The sequence below is a fragment of the Entamoeba nuttalli genome, assembly GCF_000257125.1.
Source record: "Entamoeba nuttalli P19 unplaced genomic scaffold asmbl_8111, whole genome shotgun sequence".
NCBI classification, from domain to species: domain Eukaryota; phylum Evosea; order Mastigamoebida; family Endamoebidae; genus Entamoeba; species Entamoeba nuttalli.
In genome coordinates, this window is record NW_008578969.1 from 1 (window position 1) to 10,272 (window position 10,272).

The 10,272-nt window shown below is 26.4% G+C and overlaps 7 protein-coding genes across 7 annotated transcripts; 3 read left to right on the forward strand and 4 right to left on the reverse strand.

Moving 5' to 3' along the window:
* Positions 1-21: 21 nt before the first annotated feature.
* On the forward strand, positions 22-1,878 carry ENU1_180480 (tyrosine kinase, putative; the record flags this gene model as incomplete). Its single annotated transcript, XM_008861463.1, has 1 exon — positions 22-1,878. The coding sequence occupies one exon, from the start codon at positions 22-24 to the stop codon at positions 1,876-1,878; it is 1,857 nt and encodes a 618-aa protein (XP_008859685.1).
* A 91-nt stretch (positions 1,879-1,969) lies between these two features.
* On the reverse strand, positions 1,970-3,190 carry ENU1_180490 (sand family protein; the record flags this gene model as incomplete). The annotated part of the gene is made up of 1 exon (XM_008861464.1): positions 1,970-3,190. The coding sequence occupies one exon, from the start codon at positions 3,188-3,190 to the stop codon at positions 1,970-1,972; it is 1,221 nt and encodes a 406-aa protein (XP_008859686.1).
* Positions 3,191-3,279: 89 nt separating this feature from the next.
* On the reverse strand, positions 3,280-3,861 carry ENU1_180500 (hypothetical protein; the record flags this gene model as incomplete). Its single annotated transcript, XM_008861465.1, has 1 exon — positions 3,280-3,861. One exon carries the CDS (start codon positions 3,859-3,861, stop codon positions 3,280-3,282), a length of 582 nt encoding a protein of 193 aa, XP_008859687.1.
* Positions 3,862-4,147: 286 nt separating this feature from the next.
* On the forward strand, positions 4,148-5,293 carry ENU1_180510 (tryptophanyl-tRNA synthetase, putative; the record flags this gene model as incomplete). Its single annotated transcript, XM_008861466.1, has 1 exon — positions 4,148-5,293. The coding sequence occupies one exon, from the start codon at positions 4,148-4,150 to the stop codon at positions 5,291-5,293; it is 1,146 nt and encodes a 381-aa protein (XP_008859688.1).
* A 30-nt stretch (positions 5,294-5,323) lies between these two features.
* ENU1_180520 (SH3 domain containing protein) lies at positions 5,324-6,424 on the reverse strand (the record flags this gene model as incomplete). Its single annotated transcript, XM_008861467.1, has 1 exon — positions 5,324-6,424. One exon carries the CDS (start codon positions 6,422-6,424, stop codon positions 5,324-5,326), a length of 1,101 nt encoding a protein of 366 aa, XP_008859689.1.
* Positions 6,425-7,136: 712 nt separating this feature from the next.
* Positions 7,137-8,711, forward strand: ENU1_180530 (sucrose transporter, putative; the record flags this gene model as incomplete). Its single annotated transcript, XM_008861468.1, has 3 exons — positions 7,137-7,209; positions 7,262-7,539; positions 7,602-8,711. The coding sequence occupies 3 exons, from the start codon at positions 7,137-7,139 to the stop codon at positions 8,709-8,711; spliced, it is 1,461 nt and encodes a 486-aa protein (XP_008859690.1).
* A 695-nt stretch (positions 8,712-9,406) lies between these two features.
* ENU1_180540 (hypothetical protein) lies at positions 9,407-10,129 on the reverse strand (the record flags this gene model as incomplete). Its single annotated transcript, XM_008861469.1, has 1 exon — positions 9,407-10,129. One exon carries the CDS (start codon positions 10,127-10,129, stop codon positions 9,407-9,409), a length of 723 nt encoding a protein of 240 aa, XP_008859691.1.
* Positions 10,130-10,272: the final 143 nt, after the last annotated feature.

Sequence of the window (10,272 nt, forward strand, 5' to 3'; positions counted from 1 at the left end):
GTAATCAATTCAACGTATTGTATGTCATGTCCAAGTGGTGGATATGTACTAAGTGAAAATACTTGTTACTTAGGAAATGAACTTGCAGTTTCATGTAAACAAAAAACATTAAGTAAATTAGGATGTGCTGTTTGTAACGATGGGTATTACAAAAAAGGTTCTTTATGTTTTAGTTGTCCAAATTCAATGAAAACATGTCTTGGACCAAACCAAGCAATTAGTTGTAAAAAAGATTATTTCTTATACAAAATGCAATGTGAAGCTTATGAAGATCTTGAGCATTGCAATACAACATATGAATATGGTTGTCGTACATGTATTGATGGATATTATTTGTTTGATTATCATTGTATGAAATGCAGCGATAATTGTCATCAATGTAGAGGAGAAGAATGTAGTATATGTGACAATGATTATATTAATAGTGAAGGTGTATGTAAATATTATAAAATAATAGAACATTGTAAAGCAGCTAATGGAATTGAATGTACTAAATGTGCAAGCAATTATATAGTACAAAATGGAGATTGTAAAAAGAAATCATATTGGTATATATATATGATTATTGGAATATGTATTCTTTTTATTATATTAATTTTTGTAGTTATTATAGCGTATTATTATTTTAAGAAAAGTATGAAGATTAAACAAAATGATATTATGAAAATTAAAGATTTAAAAGAAAGAGACATTGAGTTGGTTTATGCTTGTGACTTTTTAATAACAGACCATCCTAGGTTTGAATTTTTTGATGAAAACCAATTAATTGTTGGAGAAACAAGAGAATTTAATCAAATTATTGGTAATGTAGGAAAAGAAAGAATTAAATTACAACCAACTGTATTTCTAAATGAAAAAATAGAATTAACTGTAGAACCAAAGTTAGTCATTTTAAGTAAAGGTAAATGTGTTACTTTTCATTATACAATTAAACCACTTTGTTCTACCCATATCACTGATTCTGTTGTTATTAATATTCTTCATTTTAATGATAATAGAGAAGAGTCTTTGAAAGTTGATATTGAAGGAATGACTAATATTACTAATATACTTGACTTTGATGAACTAGAAATAAAAAAGAAAGTTGGTGAAGGTTCTTTTGGTATTGTCTATAAAGGATTTTTCAGAGGGGAGAGTGTTGCTATTAAAACACTAAAGTCTGATTCTATGTTAGATGATCAATTAGATGAATTTAAAAAAGAAGTATCAATGTTAGATAAATTTAGAAGTGAGTATATAGTTCATTTCTATGGAGCAGTATTTATTCCTAATAAAATATGTATGGTAACTGAATATGCTAAGTATGGCTCTTTATTTCATCTTATATTTAAACAAGGAATGAAAAAACTACCTAAAGAGGCTGTTAGAATCAAAATTTGTATGGACGCTGCAAGAGGAATTGAATACCTTCATCAAAATGGGATATTACATAGAGATATTAAACCAGATAATCTTCTTATATTCTCGTTAGATAAAAATGTTCCTGTATTTGCTAAAATAACAGATTTTGGGTCATCAAGAAATATCAATTCAATGATGACTAATATGACTTTTACTAAAGGTATTGGCACACCAGTTTATATGGCCCCTGAAGTACTTGACCAAAGTAGATATAAAACAGCTGCAGATGTGTTTTCATTATCTGTAACAATGTTTGAAACAATGAAATGGGGACCTGCCTATCCAAAAGAACAATTTAAATATCCATGGCAAATTGCACAATTTGTTTGTGATAAAAAACGTCCTACTAAACCAGATGATATGAGACAAGAAATTTATGATATTATTTCCAATGGATGGTTAGATGATAGTCGACATAGATCAAGTATAGAAACCATTGTCCAACAATTGGGAAAGTACAATACAGTTTATCAATAATTCAGTTAATTTCATGTAAAACATTACCATTCAAAGAATAAAAAAGTATTAAAATTAATAAATGAATGATAAATAATCTTTTATAGAATAACTACCATAAAGGTGGAGATTCTAGCCATAAAGAAGGTGCTACAGAATCAAACCAATTAAGAAGCTCATTTGTTAGATTTATTTGAATGTCTTTAGATAAAAATACATTAGATAAAGCAACAAATTCTATATCACCAGTTCTATTATGTAATAAGTAATAATAATCTGATTTTATAAATTCATTAGTATAATTTCTTGAAAATGCATTTGCAATATCTCTTTTCATTTGTTTTGTTAAATTTCCTTCAATATACATTTGATGATTTTTAGTTACTGCTATAGCTAATAATTTATTTTCTAATATCATTGGATTTTTTAAAATAACATCTTCAAAAGGAATGTCTTCTAAATATGATTCAATGTCATTACATAACATATTTAATGAAATAATAGATTCAGGTAATGTTGAAATTGCAACAATAGTAACCCCTTTTTTTATAAAATCAAAATAACTTTGAACAAATCCATCCTCATTAAAATCAGATAAACATATTGGTTGAAGAACTTTCTTTCCTACTCTTCTCATTGTATTAATATGAGTAATTAATGTTATTATGTCACGTGAAGACAATTTTGCATTATTTCTTCCACGAGCAAAGATAATTTGTTCATTTTTAAAAATTAAAACAAAAATAATACCATCTTTATCCATTTGTTTTTCAATAACTTTTACTGAAGACTCAATATGTTCTTCAATAAACCTTCTTTGTTCAGACAGAAGAGGATAAATTGTTGTACAATTAACGCTACATCCAATACAATTATTAGCTGTTTTTAATGCATTTTTAAGTAATGAATAATGTCCACTAATTACTCTTCTTACATCATAATTACTCGAAGAGTCTAATGTTTGTTTTATTGTTGGCATTGGAATAAATGAATGAAGTACATGTGATACAATAGAACATTGAGCACGTAAAACTTTACAACTTTCGTTAGTTTGAGAAATAATACAATACCATAATGGTGAATCTGTTTCAAATATTATTAGTGCTTCATTAATAATTTTAACTTCTTTAATTGGATCATTATTGGTATAAGATATAATCCCTGTTAATGTTGCACAATATGATGATAAAAGAAGTACATTTCCATATCTTGAAAATACTGGTTTACCAGCTGGTGTAAATATCATACACTGTTTTTTATGTAAATGAAACTGTGGGTCAGTTGGGTCTTCTTCATAATGACGAAGCCATTTCTCTTTTTGGTCTTCTTCCATAATAAAAGAACTAATATTTAAAGTTCCCTTTTAAATTTTTTTTCTAATGTTCTTAAATAAAATCAAATAATACAATTAAAAGTATTGAATTAAAGACCATTTGAACCAGAGGCAAATCGTTGTGACGTCATTTGGTGACTCATTTTATCTAAGCATTGAACTTCAATTTCTTTTGAACCAATTACATGATTGACATAACTAAATAAAGTCTTTCCTTCTATAAAACGACCGTTTTGATTTAGTTTAATAAAAACACTAACAGGTCCAGGTGAATGTGGTGGTGTAATTGCAATTATTGTATTAGTATCAATATATTGTCCAACAACTTCTAAAGTCCCAAACTTGACAATATACCTTCCATTTGATTCAGGGAAATTCCCTTGTAATGTAACATGGGTACCACCTGATGTATATCCTTCTTGAGGATGAATGTCATTAATTTCTAAAGTTGAATGGCTAATAAAATATCTAAGTTTACTTGTTTCTTTAAGTGATAAATCATTTAAAGAAAGTAATGGATCAACAACGTCTCCATTATATACAAAACATATTGTTTCTTTTGGAACTCTTTTATTATAAGAAATTAACTGTGCTATTTCATCTATTGTCTCAACTTTTTCAGTCAATTGAAATTGTTCATAATGACCATCAACAAAAGTTTCTACAATCATTTAATAAGTCTTTTTTAGTTTTTTTTTCTAATTATTAGTTACACTTAATTAATTAATTAATCAGTTTGATGTTTTTAAATCTTGGTTAATACCTTTAATTGGAGAGCTTTATATTACTGTTGAGTAATAATTACTTTCAACACCTTTTCATTTACAAAAATATATTAATAAACCCCAAGATTGGTTTTTATCAATTTTCTTATGTTTTTTTATTCATTTTGTCAAACAAAAAATTAAAATAAAAAGATGAAAAAATAAAGAAAAAAACCCTAAATTGTTATTTACCATGTCATTACAAACACAAACACCATCACAATTATTACAATCATTTACCACCCGAACAACTGATTATAATCAATTAATTTATTCTGTTGGAATTAATGCTATTACACCTCAACAAATTCAACGAATAGAAAAATTAAGTGGTAAAGCACCACACCATTATCTTTCTAGAGGAGTTTTCTTAGCAGAAAAGTCATTAGATAAATTTTTAGATGATGTTGAAGCAAAGAAACCAACTTTTATTTTTATACAAAAATATCCACAAAAAGAAATTGCTTTAGAAGAGTATGTCACATTGGAATTTGCTCGTTATCTTCAAGACGCTTTTAATATTCAAGTAATTATTCAAATATTAGATGATATAAAAGTATTAAATAGAGAGGCAACAATAAATGAAGCAAGTAAAATGTCAAATGATTTAATGAAGTATATTCTTGCGTTTGGATTTAATGAAGATAAAACATTTATTTATACTGATTATCAATATTTTGGAAAAATGTATAGAACAATTTCATTAGTAGAAAAAGCAACTGCTTACAACGTAGTTCAACCATTTTTTAACTTTGAATACTCAGATAATATTGGTAAATTAGCATCACCATCAATTATGACAGCTTCAATGTTTTCTCAATCTTATTCACACTTTTTTTCTTCTCCTGCTCGTTGTTTAGTTCTTGATTCAATAAAAAATGTTCAGTTCCATTCAATTATTGATCAAATTGCTTCTACTCTTAATTTCATTCAACCAACTGTTCTCTTCCATAAAATGGTTCCTTTATTATCTGGAGTAACTAAATTTGATATACCATCTGATCACAATTCAATTCTTCTTTCTGATAATGCTAAACAAGTAGAACGTAAAATTAATAAACTTGCTTTTTCTGGAGGAAGAAATACTACTGAAGAACATAAAAAACTTGGTGGTCAATGTGATATTGATGTTTCTTTCCAATTACTAAATATCTTCTCTTCTGATAGTGCACAAGTAAAAGATGTGGAAGAAAAATATTCAAAAGGAGAATTATTATCTGGAGAACTTAAAAAAATTGTTAGTGCTTCAATGAAAGATTTTATTGTTGCTTATGACGCTAAGAAGAAACCAATTACAACAGCATATCTTAAAGCTTATATATCAAAAACTAAGTTTTAATTGACATCTTTTGAAGTAATGAATTAAATTTTAGTTCGTATCTTTTAAGAAAGTCATTGGAACAAAACCAGCTTTAGCAGTTTCTTTATTTGATGCATACCACCATCCTGACAAATGCTTTTCTGAAACAATAATTGTGTCTCCTCGTTTAACAGACATCTCTTCAGGACCTTCTGCTTCAAAATCTTTAATTACCATACAGGTTAAAAATACTCGTTCCATACCTTTAGGGTCATCACTTCTACGAGCATTAAGAGCACCCTCTTGTTTAATGATTAAACCATCAGCATCATACAATGGAAGATAAGTAGGAGTATGACAATAAGTATTATTAGAGTCACAGAATGTAACAATATCTTTTTGAGGGTCAATTGAAGATGCCTTTTCATTATATTTATCCATTGATTGTTTAACAACTTCAGGAATTGTGGCTAATGAATTAGAGAAGTTCTTTAATATTTCTTTCATAGCTTCTAAATAAGAAACTTCAAATTTATTATAACAGTCTAATATTTCATTTTGATCAACATCAAAGAAATGTTTAATTCGTTTATTAGTAGTTTCAACTGAGTTAGTGTAAATTTTGTTTTGGTCTTCTTCTTTTTCTTTGCAATGATCTCTTTTTTCTTCAAGTGATTTAATCTTTTTATCAATGAGATTATTAGCTTTTCCTTTCTCAATGTCTGATTCTGCATTGACAAGATCTTTATGACATTTAACAAATTTATCTCTTTCTTTTTTTGTAGCATCTTTACATTTCTCTACATCTTTTATTTTATTTTCAGCATCTTGTCTAACTGCTTTAGCAGATTTTTCTACATCCTTCATTTTAGATTTAAAGTTATCAATTGATGTTGTCAAAACTTCAACGGTTTTCATTTGTCCATCAGCTTCTTCAAACACTGAAGTTAATAATTGTGTGACAGCTTCTTTTGTAGTTCCATATAAACATTCATTTTCAATATGTTTTTGGAACTCTTGAGCAATTTTAACAATATTCTTGCAATATTCTTTTCTTGTAGACCTTAATTTGTCTAATAATTCAGCAAGATCTCCAGCAAATTTAACGTCATGACTTGCGTGTTTAAAAACAAATTCAAGATTTCCTTGCAAAGTGGTTTGGAAATTCATTTTCTATACTTTTTAGTTTTCTTTTTCTTTAAATTTGGGAATGTAAAATCTTTTAAATATATTTTTTAAATATATTATTTTTCAGTTCTTTACAAAAACATTAAAAATCGAAATATATAAGATAAACTAACATGTTTTTTTAATTTTAAATTTTAATAAAAAATTTTTATCTCTTTTGATAAATCTATAAAAAAAATTATTTAGTCATAGCACTGAGTAATTTGATAGTTACCAAAAAGTTTATATATAATGGTAGTTGTTATTAATTGAAATTTTCAATAACTAAATTTAAGAGAGGTTTTTATGCTTTATAAAACAAAAAAATATCAAAAATTTTTATTAAATAGAAAAATATTAAAAATGTAAGGACGTTTCGGCTCTGATATCTCCTAAGATACCACTTTCCTAACGCTATCCATTTCGTTTTTTAAATTACGTCCTAATACTCTTGCACACTTTCTGGCGGCTTCAACTAAAGAGTTTTATCCATGGCAAGTGGCGATCCAATATAATTATTTCAGTTTATTTGATAAGTAAATAAAATAAATTAGATATAAAATTATGGTTAAATACGAATAAGAAGAAAATATTATTATTTAATTATATTTTAACTTAATAAATAAAAATAATAAAAATTAATTTAAATTTATTTAATATACTATATTAATTCATCTTAAAAAAATAATTAGAATAGAAGATCCTAATTTTTAAAATGGGAGAATATACTCGTCTAATTTTCCTTCTTGTTCTTCTAAATGCATCTGAGTTTGGAATAGAGTATTTATGTTTGTTATTTTTATTTTTTATATGAATTACATGTAAGTTGTTCATTAATAGATGCTATTCCATATGCCTCAACTATTTTCAAATTACCATTTTATCTTTCAACAATTATAAGTGTTTTTATTGGACCAGTAATTGGGATTATTGTTCAACTTGTTATTGGTTCATGCAGCGATTGGTTTAATTCTCGTTGGGGTAAACGCCGACCTTTTTTATTACTTGGTAATTTAATTGTTATAATTAGTATTGGTATTCAAGTGATTTCAGGAATCGTTGAAGTAGTTTCTCCTTCTAAGGAGAATGACTTTTCCACATTCCAATTTATTTTTCTTGTTTGTTTATATGTATAATAATTTCTTTACATGAGAAGATTATAGAATAACATTAATTGTAGATGATTGGTTTATGTTTATTGTATGTTGGAACAAATATACTTCAAGTTGTATCAAGGACATTAGTACTAGATATTATTCCTATTGAACATCAACATCCATGTGCATTAATGTTTATTGCTTTATCACTTTTTGCAAGGCTTATTATTCATATTACTTTTCTTATTATTGAATCAATAGATTATACATCAGGAATAAGTGATAAAGCACGTCCAATTACTGTACTAGTATTATATTCATTAGCAATTTTAATTGTACCATTAACAAGTACAATTACATTCTTTACTGCAACAGAGAGTTTTATTCCAGCTGATCGTGTTCCTTTATTTATATTTATTAAGAGTTGTTTAAAATCAATTCTTGCTATTAACCGATATACTGTTTGTAATTGGTTAATTCTTCTCTTTGGATGGATGTCATTTGTGGCATTTGATTCATGTAATACTGAGTTATTCCACTTTTATAATGCAGTGTTTTATGAAAAATCATTAAACATTATAACTCCTGATATAATGTCAAGAATTCAATCAATTATATTTGCACTTGCTCAGTTGGGATATTGTATCTATATGTTAACTAAAAAACAATATCCGTGGTATATGATGTCTATTTCTAATGCTATTACTTCTTTAATTTCATTTTTACCTTTAACACTATCATCTATTTGTTTTTATTCTTCTATAAGAATAGAATTATTAAATTCATCTAACTTATTGTTGATGATGTCATTAAGTTGTATATTTATTATTCCAGTTGCTTTTTCTTCCGCTCAATTATTAAGTATTCCTTTTGCTTTATTAAAGAATATTGTTCCATCAAGTCATTTTGGATTGTTTGTTGGTATATTTAATTGTGGAATTATTTTTTCTCAACAATTATTGTATGGATTAAATTATGCATTTTTTGAGTCTTATTATTCGTCTCAACATACTATTACTATGAATGACTTTTTTAAACACAAAGATTTAATTCCAATATTTTGTTGTATATCAATCTTATTATATCTTATTACCTCTATTGCTGCTTATTTTATTCGTTGGGTTTATAACTACCATGATGTTAAAGATGGTTTTATTGAAAATACAATGTCTAGTTCTGAGTCTGATAACTAATTGATTTCATTGCATTTGTGTTTATTAGAATAAGTTGGTTCTATTCCTAACTTTTGTCTTCTCTTTTTTGTTGATTGGGTATTTAATTTAAGGTTGTATTAATTCTTAACAATGAATAGTTAATTATAATTTTCTCTATTCCTTTTTTAGTCTGGTTTTTTTTTAAAACCATAAAATAACTCAAATTATTCCTTTATTCATTCTTTTACTACTAGAATGAATATCCAAATATATTTTATCTTTATTATGTCTAATGTATGAACATCTTTTCTCTATAAAACTATTCAAATTAGAATCAAAAATATCTATTGATAATACATATTTCTTATAGAGTCAAAAGAACTTTTTCTTGTCATACCAGATTGTTTATTCTCTTAACTGATGTCTATGAATTTAAATAATTAATTAATGCTTTATTAAGCTGTAGAAATTTTTATATAAATTTATAAAAGAATTTATTTATTAAAAATTAATATAACTTAATTATTAGTATAAATATTTTATTATTTAATTTTCTTGATAATTCTTTACAACTCACTATTAATGATGTAACTTAGTCCTTCATTTTTATAGAGTTGTTATTCAGTTTTTGAGTTAATAAAGTATTAGCCATAAAACTATTCTTCTAACATTAGTGATGAAGTATGAAGAAAAGAAAATAATACAAACAAAATAACACAGTCAATTACTTTTAATTAATGATGCCTACGCCTTCTAGAACCACTCCTTCTTCTACTTCTACTTCTTCTAGTTCGACTATAATACTTATCCGAACTTCTTGACCTACTTCTTGAATAATGACTTTTTGATCTATTTCGTAAATAACGATCTCTAGATCTACTCCGTGAATAATGTCCTTTAGACTTACTTCTTCTCCTTCTTGAATGACTTCTTGAATACCTCGATGAATCTCGCTGATGCTCAACTCTTCCTCGGTCATATGTCTTTTCCTTTTCAGTCCCAGTTATTTCATCAAGGTATTTCTTAAGTAAGTCATGTTTCTTTCTATAGTTCATCCAAAACTTTTCATTCAAACCATAATTGAAACATGACACTAAAGCATCTGTAACTGTAGTATCTTGCCATGGCTTAACTGGAGGAAGATCTTTAAAATCGTCATCTCCTGTAAATTCATCCCAGTGCAAAGCAAATACCCCATTTGGTTTTAATTCTTGTTCCATCATTCCCCATAACTCTGCAAATCGACCAACTAAATTTTGTGGAAATTTTTTATCTCCTAATAAAAATTTTTTGAATATAATGTTTTGATGGTCTTCTTCGTCTGGGTCATATGTCTCTGAACATTCTGAATTGTCAATTTCATCAATTGTTTCTTCTTTTATTTCTTCTTTTATTTCTTCCTTTATTTCTTCTTTTATTTCTTCCTTTATCTCATCTTTTATTAAAGATGTACTCATCTAAAACAATAAATATTTATTTCTTTTTTAATTCCTTTATTTTTTTTTCTTTTTTTAAAGAAAATAATAAAAATTAATGATAAGATGTGACTTAGATCTTTTTTATTCCTTTATTTCTTCTTTCTTATCTCCAGCATGCTTAG